This window comes from Sorex fumeus, unplaced genomic scaffold (assembly GCF_029834395.1).
Source record: "Sorex fumeus unplaced genomic scaffold, SorFum_2.1 ptg000122l, whole genome shotgun sequence".
Lineage (NCBI taxonomy): Eukaryota > Metazoa > Chordata > Mammalia > Eulipotyphla > Soricidae > Sorex > Sorex fumeus.
In genome coordinates, this window is record NW_026606179.1 from 50,065,347 (window position 1) to 50,077,647 (window position 12,301).

The window sequence follows — 12,301 nt, forward strand, 5'->3', positions numbered from 1 at the left end:
GCGCCGGCGGCGGTGGCGGCAGTTGGGGGGCGGGGGATGTTGGCTGAGGCGGCCGCGGCGGCTTAGGCACTAGCGCGACTGGCAGTGGCTCCTGGTGCGGCTCGGCGCGTGGCCAGCTCTCGAGCTCGGAACGGAACTCTGGGCGTTTGCGGTCCCCGCCCGGAAAGTTTGCCGCGAAGCTGCGACCTCCCGGCCAGCGCGGCCCGGCATGAAGCGGCGCTGAGGAGCTCTTGCTGCCGCCGCTGCCGCCGCCGCCGCCGCCGCCGCCGCCGCCGCCGCCGCCGCTGCCGTCGTCGCTGCCGCCGCCTGAGGAGGAGCCGCAGCACCTTGGGCCACGCCGATGACTACTGCAAACTGTGGAGCCCACGACGAGCTCGACTTCAAACTCGTCTTTGGCGAGGACGGGGCGCCGGCGCCGCCGCCCCCGGGCTCGCGGCCTGCAGGTGGGTGTCGGGTCGGGCCGGGCCGGACCCGGAGCGCCGGTCCCTCGCCCTGCCCGCACGAGCTCGCCCCCTCGCTGGGTCCCGGGCTGGTGGCGGGGTGGGGGGGGGGGTGCCGGGTGCCACCGGCTGTGTGGCGAGCGGATTTAAATGGCCTGCGAGGGCGCGGGGGACCCAGCGACGTGGAAGTGGCGGCGGGGCAGGGCTGGACTGGAAACCAACTAGTGGGCAACTCGCCTCCGGGACGCCTTGTGGCCAGTGGGCGCCCCGGGGGTCCCGGAGGGGGCCGCGCGCCGGGCGGCTGCCGGAGGGGCGTCAGCGTGTCGCGGCTCTGGCCGGCGGAGTGTGGAGGAATCGTCGGCCGCCGGGAGGTGCGAGCCCCCCGGCTCTCTCCTGCTGGGAGCTTTAAAAGCTGCGTTTTCGGAGATGCGCGTCGGCGACGCGTGAGGACCGCTTTCCGGTTCGGCACGGGTCGCGTTCGATCGACTCTGCCGGCGCTGTCGCGGTCACTTCCACGCGGGCCGGTGTGTGGCCCACATTGAACTCGAAGCGTCGTTCTAACGGGCCCCTTTGCCGAGGACCGGCTTGTGTGTTTTTTTTTTTTTTTGGTCTTTTCTTGGAGCAAAGCGGGCAGTTCAGAAACCCCAAAGTGGGTGCCTCTTGGTAACTGCCCTTGAAAGTGCTCGCGGAGAGCAGCTTTTATTTTGAGAAGGAGCTCGCCTCGGAAGATGTTTGAAGCGGGCCGGGGAGCGGAGGGCTGGACACCATCACAGGCGTGGAGGTCAGACCAATCAGGAAATAGCAGCGGGCTGGCTGGGGACGCGCAGCTCTCCGGTGACCTGGTTTGGAATACATGGGTTCATCAAGTTCAGTTTCCCTATTACATATGCAGGAGAACTTCAGAAAGGCGATGGAGAAGGCGAATGCCTCGCTCTTCTCTCCGGGCGTTCGGAGAATTGCTTCGTGTTCCTAAGTGATGTTCCGCAGACTGTTCTGCAGCGCGCACCGAAATACCTCCAAACGCGGGGTGCGTGTCTTGCCAGTGTATGTGGTCCAGGGCTTCTTTACCATAATGAATAATTTACAGTCGTTATTTGGTGGCCGCGTTTGTTTCGATCCCGCTGACACCATTTGAGCACTTGTTATGTGGAAGGTGCTGGTAGGGTCTGGGTCGCGTATGAGGGATGCGAAAGGAATGCCATGCCTCTCAAAAAACTTGGGAGATGAGGGGAGAGGCAGACGCATGACCCATGTAACTAAGCTGTGAGGCGGCCGTGTGTGGTGCCTGTTGAATTCCAAGTAAAAATTAAGTGGCATTTATTGAAAGGGTAGCAATTAAGTTGAACTTAGGCGATTGGGACTTAAAAAAAAATTGAGTTATAAGGAAGTAAACAGTTGATGAAGTCTGCAAACTTTTATTGTGCATATGCTTGATTAGGGCACATTATATGCTTACTAGTAATAAATGCAGATGCTGGCTAAATATATGAGTAATAAAGGAATGTCATCATGTAGCAAGGAATTGTATGTACATTTAAGTGTCGAATAACATTTAAAGGAGAGACTATGAGACTCTGAGAATAGCTTTTAAGAAATTATTTTTGCCATCAAAACGAAACCAAGAATTCCCCACCATTTGATATGAAAATAGACTTAGAAGGAGTTAATGTTGGAAGCTTGATTTACAACTGAAATTCCCAGTTAAAATTGAAGTTTATTAATAAATCCACCTTAAAATATCCAAGAGTGAATTTAAAAAAGCTTTCTAATTAATATGCTATACAGATAAACCTTTTGAAAGTGAGTGATTCCATGGAATTTAGGGCATTTACAATGTTGTGCAACCACATTTCTATCAAGTTCTTAAATATTTTCACTACCCATAAGGAAACCCCCCTATATTTTTCCTTCCTCTCCTCCCAGTCCCTGGCTTTCCATTCTTTAATATGGGATCTTTTCTCCGTGGATTTACATTTTTGTATATTTCATATAAATGCAGTTATACAGCACGTGACCTTTGTGTTTGGCTTCTTTTGGTGGACATGATTTTGTTATGAGCACTTCACTCTTCTGTGACTGAATAATTTTTATTGTGTATGTATGTAACCCAGCATTTACCCATTCATCAGTTGGTGAACATTTGCTGTTATGAACAACTAGCAATTAATTTTTAAATACTGTTGAAGATTATGTTATATATTCAGAGCTAAGATTGTTCACAAAATGAGCTTATAGTTATGAATCTGTAGTTTGAAGGAATTAGACAAATTAGGGGGCTAGAAAAATAGTACAGTGGGTAGGGTGTTTGCCTTGCACAGGTTCGTTCCCTGGTATCACCAATGGTCTCCCGAGACTTGCCAGCAATCATCCCTGAGCACAGAGCCAGGAGAAAATCCTGAGTACTGCTGGGTGTGATTCAAAAACCAAACAAAAACAAAAAGCCCCACAAAGAAATAGACAAGTTGGTTATGCTTTTTACGATAATAGTAGATAAAACGTGCTATTGGATCACTATTGAATTTTATCAGTGTGTGCACTTATTTTTGGTTCTTTTTCACTCATGGAATGGAAGCTCTTATGAGGGCAGGGATAGTACCTAGATTTTGTTTATAATTGCATTGTCAGTGCTTAGCACAGTGCCTTTCAATAAGTAGGTGTATTACCTGTTGAAGTATTGAATCAATACTGCTTCGGGTTTTAAGTTAGTGCTCGCTGATTTTGAACGTGTTTTAGTTCATTAGCCTTTGGTCATTTCCATAAGAGTGCAGGTCCTGATAATTTTGGGCTGTATTTGCTTTCTATTTCTCTAAAGGCTTGATGGAAATTAAGGGTAAGCCAGGAAGTTGAATTTAGTGAATGTCCTTTTTTTGGGGGGGGGTGGTGAGGCGGGGTGTTGACTAGGCCCAGAGGTTTACTTCTGACTCTGCACTCTGGAATCACTTCTGGAAGTCTTTGGGGGATCACTTGGGATGTCTAGGGTTTGAAATGCAAGGCAAGCACCCTACCCACTGTGCGATCTCTCTAGCTTCGAATTTAATGAGTATCTTAAGCAAGCTTATTTTAAGTACAAATTAGATGATTTGAGAAGTGCTTGATAATGTCAGAATTATTTGTGGATTTTATTTCTTGGGGGGGGGGCAACCCAGTGCTTTGGGAATCTTGTGCTGGGAATTGAACCCATGTTTCCCCCATGCAAAACATGTGCATTAGTTCTCTGAGCTCTCTTGTCAGCTGTGACATGTAACTTCTTATTTAAAACTTGATTATTAATTTTTGGGGGGCCCACACCTGGCTGTAACTAGGGTTTACTCCTGTCTCTGAGTTTGGGGATCACTCCTGGTGGTGCTCAGGGGATGGAGCCTGGGTCAACCACATGCAAGGCAAGTGCTTAATCTACATCGCTCTGTGTGCTGTAGACCTGAATTCAATTCTGGTGTTCCATGGTCTCTCACTAATGCAGGGATATACCTCTAACAGGACTAGCACCTAAACACTGTTGGAAGTGATCCTTGAAACAAGACAAAACAAAAGAATGCTTAAAAAAGAAAAATTAGGATTGTAATTTGAACTGATGTTGCTCAGTGGTGGAGCACCTGCTGTGTATATGTAAGGATCTGGGTTTGAGTCCTGTTACCACCAAAACAAACAAAATATCCCTAGAGTCTTTAGCTTTATTGTTTTTTTTAAAAAAAAATGGGGGGCCTGGAGAGAGTGTAGCGGGTAGGATATGTGTGTGACCTGGAGTCAGTCCCTGGCTGGTCCTTCAAGCACTGCCAGGTATAATTCCTGAGTGCAGAGCCAGAAATAATGCCTGAGCATCATCAGGTATGACCCAAAAACAAAAAATGAAAAGTAAAACGTGAGAAGGGGCAGGCTCAAAGGTTACTGAGCATGCTTTGCATGTGGGAGGCTCAGTTTTAGGTTTCTAATTTTCATTTTTGTTTATAGGGGCTCTACGAGGAACTAACACTACCCCAGCAGTAGGGATTGAACCTAGAGGCTTGTATCTGCCAGTTAAGTGCTTGGCCACTTGAGCCACAGTATAGGAGGCCCAGGTATAATCCCCCAAACTGCATAGTCCCCCGAGCACCATCAGAAGCTACCTCCAGGGACTGCGCTGGGAATACTGCAGCTGGATGTGGCCCTAACAGCCAGAAAAAAACTTATACTAGTTTTTTTTGATTCCCGTCCCCCCTGCCTTCACCCTCCCCATCTCAGTTAAAAATTAAGGTGCTAGCTAAAGATAGTAGAGCAGGTTAAGATGTTTGCCATGCCATGTGGTCATCCTGGGTTCAATTCCCAAGACCCCATATGGTCTCTGAGCCTTATCAGGAGTGATCCCTGAGCACAGAGCCAGGAGTAAACCCTGAGTATAGTTGGATATGGCCCCCGAATAAAAAACAAACACCAAATTGAGGTCCCAGAGGATAGCTCAGTAGCTCAAGGTGAGTTCTAGCCCTGGTGCTGCAGGTAATCACCAGGGTGATTATGACAGCTTTGCCCTTTGTGAGAAAGGACCTGTCTGAAATGATTCAGTTATTTTGGAAGCACCTAATGTGAGGTCTTAACCATAATTTTAGTGCTGAGCCCTGTCTGGCATCCCTTGTAAGCAGGGTGGGGGTTGGGAGAAGCCATTTTTAAACTTTGTTTTACTTAATACCTAGCTTTAAAATGAAAACATACTTTAATAGTAAACAGAAAAGTTTAAGTTGCTATTTAGGGTCCAGGGAGATTCCTCAGAAATAAATGCCTTTTGTTATGTGGGAGCCCACAGGTTTTTTTGTTTGGTTTGGTTTTGGTTTTGGTTTTGGGCTACACCCAACTGTGCTCAGGGCTTCCTCGTGGCTCTGTGCTCAGGGATCTCTACTGACTGTGCTTGGGACCACTGTGGTTCTGGAGATTGAATCCTGTAGTATTGCTCTAGGCTGGGCTCATAGGTTTTATCCTGGCAGTGCATGGACCCTTGAGTACCTCCAGGTGTCACTTCCCCTCCAAATGAAATGAAAGAAAATTGGTATTAGGGTTGGAGAGATGTCTCAACGGACTGGAGCACTTGTCTTGCATGTATGAGTCTTAGGGCCAACCCCAGGCACCACATGAGGCCCAGGGTCAATCCCAGGCATTCAACTCTTGGGAGCCACCCCTTAACCAAGTTGGGAGTAGCCAATCCCTGAGCAATACCAGGTGTGGCCCCAACAAAACCAAACCAAAATCAACGTTTAATGCCTCACATGTGTGTCATTTGCCATTATAAGGGGCATAGTTCTGGGGCCAGAGCGATAGTACAGCGGGTAGGGCATCTTCCTTGCATGCGGCTAAACTGCGTTTGATCCCCCAAGCACCTCCAGGAGTAATTCCTGAGCACAGAGCCAGGAGTAACCCCTGAGCATCACCAGGTGTGACCCAAAAACCAAAAAAAAAAAAGTAAGTGGGGGGAATTACTCTATTGTAGTGTCTTGATTGACTGTCTAATTTGATATTATATTAATAAGTTTTCTCAAATTCAAAATTTCTCAAGGTATGTTCATTACTAAATATTGAGAGCGATAGCACAGCTGGTAGGGCGTTCGCCTTACACGCGGCCAACATGGCCGACCCGAGTTCGATTCCTCCGCCCCTCTCGGAGAGCCCGGCAAGCTACCGAGAGTATTCGATATGCCAGACACAGTAACAACAAAGTCTCCAATGGAGACGTTACTGGGCCCGCTCGAGCAAATCGACGATCAACGGGAGGGCCTTTACCTTTACCTTTACCTTTATTGCTGAAGAGAGTTGCTGTGGAGGAATGTGGGCAATACTGTATATTATCTACTTTTTTTTCTCTCCTTGGGTCACAACCAGCGATACTCTGGGCTTATTCCTGGCTCTGCAATTAGGAATTACTCCTGGTAATTATGGGGGACCATATGGGATTCTGGGAATTGAACATCTTGGAAGGCAAATGCCCTGCCTGCTGTGCTATTGTTCTGATACCTCTACTGTTATTTTTTATTTTGTTGATTAAACATTTGGTTTTGGGGCCACACCTGGTAGTGCTTAGGGGCTACTTCTGGCTCTGTTACTTGGAGGTGCTCCTGGTGGTGCTGGAGAACTATGTAGTGCTGGGGGTTAAACAAGGATCATTTGTATTCAAGGCAAGCTCCTTAACCCTTGTACTATCTCACCTACCAATTTTTATTTGTTAATTTTATTTTATTGATTTTTTGATTGAGGTTCTTTGGCTTACAGTATTAATAATGTTTTCTCATGCATATAATTGCAACACCATACCCATCACCAGTGCACCCATCTTTATTTGTTAATTTTAATTTAAATTATTTTGCTTTTGGACTACATCTGGAGGTGCTCAGAGCTTACTATTGGCAGTGCTTAGGTATCACTTGTAGAGTCTGGGGGACCATATACAGTACTGGGATTGAATAGGGTCAGGTTTTTGTTTTGGGGTGACACCTGGTGATGCTCAGGGGTAACTCCTGGTTCAGTACTCAGGAATCACTCACTTTTGGTGGTGAATATGGGATGCTAGGGACTGAACCCAGGCCGGCCGTGTGCAAGGCAAGCAAGCACCTTACCCATTATACTCTCTCTCTGGTTTGCTCCTACATTTTTAATTAAGTTGCTACTGATTGGTACTGCTACAGCAGTACTGGTACTGCTACTGCTACTAGTGGTGGGCTGGAGTGATAGCACAACAGGTAGGACGTTTGCCTTGTAAGTGGCTGACCCGGATTTGATTCCTCCATCCCTCTCGGAGAGCCCGGCAAGCTACCGAGAGTATCCTGCCCGCACGGCAGAGCCTGGCAAGCTCCATGTGCCGTATTTGATATGCCAAAAACAGTAACAACAAGTCTCACAATGGAGACGTTACTGGTGCCCACTCGAGCAAATTGATGAACAACGGGAGGACAGTGCTACTGACTGATATGAAAGATGGTTTACTATCTCTGAAAGATGATTTGAAAGACATGAAAGATGATTTACTAACCTAAGTAGGTATAATTGAATATTTAAATTTGTATGTGAAAAAGGGAAGTTGCTTGTATGATTTCTTGTTGAAATGTAATGGTGTGTTTGTGTAGCTCTTCAGGTATTCTGAAGGAGGTTTGATTGCTTTTGAACCATATTTTCTTTTTTTTTAATGTAGGAGTACTGCTATTTATTCAGCCACTGATTAGGCTGATTGAATTCGGCATGACTCCACCTTACTTTTTTTTCCTTCATTTTTTATACTTTTATTTATTGAATCACTGTGAGAGCAGTTACAAAGCTATCAGGTTTAAGTCTTGAAAGAGTTCTACATTGTACATTTCATTCTACAGTGAAGCATCGTACCTTCACCAGTGCCCATTCTCCACCACCAAAAACCCCAGTATACCCCCATCCAACACCCTCCCCCTATCTCCACATTACTCTCTCTCTACTTTGATTACATTCAATATTTTGACACCTGACCCACCATTATTATTTGGGATTTTACCCCAACACTTGGACCTGCCAAAAAGGCAACAGTAGACAATTTGTTTTCTGTTGCTGGTTATGAATAACATGATGTCAATTTTGAAATTCCAAATTAAATCTGTAGGGATTTCTGCTAAGACCTGCTGGGTTCTGAGATTTGTTCCTGAGTCTCTGGTATCATGGTTGTTTAGCAGCTTGATCAGGAGCCAGAGAGGCCATTCGTGGACAGCGACTCGGGGTCTCTTTGGAATGAGGAGGAAAGGGCCGGCTCTATCCCCATCCCATGAGGCCCTGCGTGTCTCATCCCTGAGGGCCCAAACCTGACTGTCCAATAGCCTTTGGAGGATGGCGGCCACCGAGCTGCCAAAGGGGAGCAGGTGGAGGGACAGCACCCTTTCCCCCTTGGGGTGGCCTGGCAACAGTAACCTACTGTGTGGTCTGGATGCATTTCTGCCAAAAGCTGCTGGGTTTCGAGATTTGTTTCTGAGCCTCTGGGATAATGGCCGTTAAGCAGCTTGATAAGGAGCCAGAGAGGCCGTTCATGGGCGGTGACTTGGGGTCTCCTTGGGATGGGGAGGAAAAAGCTGGCTCTACCCCCATCCCATAAGGCCTTGTGTGTCTCATCACTGCAGGCCGAAACCTGACTATCCAGTGGCCTCTGGAGGATGGCAGCCACCAGGCCGCCAGGGGGAACAGGCCAAGGCACAAAACCTATTCCCACCAGGGGTGACCCAGCGCCAATAACCTACTGCAGGGACTGGATGCAGTTCTGCCAAAAGCCGTTGGGTTTCGAGATTTGTTTCTGAGTCTTTGGGATCATGGCCATAAGCAGTTTGATCAGGAACCAGAGAGGCCATGCCTTCAATTATATAACTGAGCCGGAGGTGGTTTGTGGGTGTGTTTTCCACATACCTAACTTTTGGCCATTTATTTTCTTGGTAAACTTTGCCCCAAGTTTTTGGGGTCTGGCCAAAGGCACAGTGGCAGTTTTTGGGTATCTGGAAGTCTGAAGGCGCCATCAGGCTGCTGATGCACTCGCCTCACAGTTACAGATTGACCTGCTGGCGGCACCATACCCCCTAAAACCGTATTTTCATACCACCCATTTCTTTATACTTGAGTTTATCAAGACTCTATTAGGTATTTGGGTCATTAATACACATTTCACCATTTTGCATGGAAGAATAATTTAATACTTTATTTGTTTGGTACTTTTCTTGGTGGGGTAGATGATGCTCCTGGGAGTACTTGTAAAATTTTTTGTTGGAAATTATTCACCATTGTATTTTACTAAGTTGAGGGGGAAATCAAGAAAGAAAATTTAGTCATTTTGTTAAAACTTGATTAGGGGCCTGAGTGTTAGTACAGCAGGTAGGGTGCTTGCCTTGCATCCCATATGGTCCCTCAAGCACCACTAGGACTAATTTCAGAGCGCAGGGCCAGGAGTAACCCCTGAGCATTTCTGGGTGTGGTGGTCACTTCCCCCCATCCCACCCCTCACAAAAAAAAAAGAAAGAAAGAAAGAAAGAGCGAGCCCTTCATCGTTGTGGACTAGAAAGAATCGTTGTGGACTAGAAAGATAGTACAATAAGTAAGGTGCTTTCCTCACATGTAACTGACTTGGGTTTGACTTGGGTATCTGCTGTGGTCCCCTGAGCACCACCAGGAATGATCCCTGAGTGCAGAGTCAGAAGTAAACCCAGAGCACCACTGAATGTACCCCACAAACAAAACAAAAAATACTTCATCATGGTAAAAGCAATATTTTGCCTGTGCTTTTTTTTTTCTTATTTGCCAATATTAAGGTAAAGGTAAAGGTAAAGGCCCTCCCGTTGTTCGTCGATTTGCTCGAGCGGGCCCAGTAACGTCTCCATTGGAGACTTTGTTGTTACTGTGTTTGGCATATCGAATACGTCACGGGGAGCTTGCCAGGCTCTGCCATGCGGGCGAGAAACTCTCGGTAGCTTGCCGGACTCACAGCGGTAGGGCGTTTGCCTTGCACGCAGCCAACATGGCCGACCCGAGTTTGATTCCTCCAACCCTCTCGGAGAGCCTGGCAAGCTTCCCGTGACGTATTCGATATGCCAAACACAGTAACAACAAAGTCTCCAATGGAGACGTTACTGTGCCCGCTCGAGCAAATCGAATTTGCCAATATTGAAGAGATATATTCTACTTAAGTAGCAGAAGTAATACAGTAATTTATTATGATAGGAAAATAAAACTTGGGTATTATGTACATGACCTAGAAAGTTTGGGGTGTCTAGTAAATTTAGAGCCTTAAACATTTAAAGTACTAATTTATGTTATGTTGTGGAATCATCTTATTTATGACTTGTCTTTCTGTGGCAACTAAACTGACTAAAATTATGTGTAATTTTGAAGGCGAATCACAGGTTCTGCTATTGCATTTTGTTTTTTAAATGAGGCATTTTAATGAAAACATTTTTGGTAAGAAAATGTTGTCACTGTCACTGTCCTCCCGTTGTTGATTTTCAGTTTTTCTTCCGAGAAAATCGTAAAATGTTGATATTTAAAAGGGAAACCTTTGAAAGATGATAAGTTATAGTTCTAAGAAGTTTAATCTGTTCTTTAAATTCCTTATTATTGAGTAGTAGATGATTCAGTGTGTCGATGTTTTACTTTAAATAAGAGGTGGAGTAAGGAAGCTTTATTATTACAGTGAAGCATTACTCTTAAGAGATGGGAAACCTGAGTCGATTGAGTCTCATTTGATAGTAAGCGGTAGTTTGACTGCTCAGAGCAGTAACATAAATAAGGGAGGTGTTGTCTAAAGCTGTCCTGGTGGGTCAGGGGAGTAGACAGCCGACTTGGCAGTAAGCCCTGCTTCTAAAACAATCCAAGTCATCAAATTTGCCCAGGCATGCCATATGAGGTTCAAGTAACAGTGGAATTTAAGAAGAGTGAGTTTTTTCAGGGAGACTTAGAGTCACAAGCAGGAGCAAGCTTTTCTAACAGCCATAATTTTAACCCAAATGTAGCATGAGTCTACATACTTCAACATTTTTGGTAATATTTTTATAATTGTATGACTCTCACCTGTTCGCTGGAATTTGGTAAACTTGAGAAGAAAGAGTTGGAAGGGCTGGAGTGGAATGGAGGGCACTTGCCTTGCACATGGCCAACCTGGGTTCGATTCTTGGCACCCCATTGGTCCCCTGTACTCTACCAGGAGTAATTCCTGAGTGGAAAGCCAAGAATAACTCCTGAGCATCACTGGGTGTGGATCAAAAACAAACAAACAAAAAAGAAAGAAAGAAAAAGAGGGGCTGGAGAGATAGCACAAGAGAGGTAGGGCGTTTGCCTTGCATGCAGCTGACCCGGGTTCGGTTCCCAGCATCCCATATGGTCCCCTGAGCACCGCCAAGAGTAACTCTTGATTGCAGAGCCAGGAGTAAACCCTGTGCATCGCCAGGTATGACCCAAAAAGAAAAAAAAAAGAAAGAAAGAAAAAGAAAGGAAGGAAGGAAGGAAGGAAGGAAGGAAGGAAGGAAGGAAGGAACTAGTCGACCTGTAGAATTCGAGTAGGATAGGCTGGAGAGATTATACTGTGGGTATGGTGCTTTCTTTGCAAATGGCTTACTTGGGTTCATTTTCTGGTACCCATTCCTGGAGACCATCAGGAGTGATCCCTGAGTGCAGAACCAGGAGTAAGCCCTGAGAACTGCTGGTTGTTGCCTGAGAGCCAAAAATCAAGCAACCACACAAACCAGAAAACCCAAACTCAAAAAACAAAGAATTAAGTAGAATCTATGTTTTGGTAGATAAAATAGTCATTGGTATAGTAGCTCTAATTAAGCCTGAAAAGACACAGGTACTCTGGAGAAGTAACTCCAGGATTCTTCTATACTTAATGTAGTTTCATTGTCTTATGTTACAGCTGAGGTGAGAGTTTTAGTGTTATAATTTACTTGTCATTTTTAGGATTCCACCCAGTGATGCTGGCCTGGTTCTGTATCCCAGGTATCACTGTGGAGGTGCTTGCAGTACCCAGCTATGATCAAATTCGAACTTACTGCATGCAAAGCATGTGCTCAGTATATTTTAAAATAAGTTTTCAATGCTTTTATATTTGGTAGATTCCTGTTTTTAATTTTGTATTGATTTTAAAAAACACTTTAATTAGAAAATTAGGACTATATGAATTCTGAAATTAGTTAATTTTAGATTTATCCTTTTCCAATTTTATTAAGTAATGTTAGTTTGTGTCAAAAGTATTTCTAAAAGCATTTTTTCTAAGAAGTTAATAACTGACCAGAACAGTTATTTAACAGTTTATGAATTATATTTAGATGTAAATATTTTTCAGTATAGCACTGACAATGGTATTCAGGATAAAAGCAAGGGTATTAAGTTGTTGAGTTATGTGCAGGGAGATGGTG

The 12,301-nt window shown here is 45.5% G+C and overlaps 1 protein-coding gene across 2 annotated transcripts in view; it reads left to right on the forward strand.

Moving 5' to 3' along the window:
* Positions 1 to 249: 249 nt before the first annotated feature.
* NFATC3 (nuclear factor of activated T cells 3) overlaps positions 250 to 12,301 on the forward strand; it is a 91,640-nt gene continuing 79,588 nt past the window's right edge. For both annotated transcript variants that reach the window (XM_056136285.1, XM_056136286.1), the window contains exon 1: positions 250 to 443. In XM_056136285.1, coding sequence (XP_055992260.1) covers positions 341 to 443 — 103 coding nt within the window. In that variant the 5' untranslated portion in view covers positions 250 to 340. The remainder of the gene's footprint in view (positions 444 to 12,301) is intronic.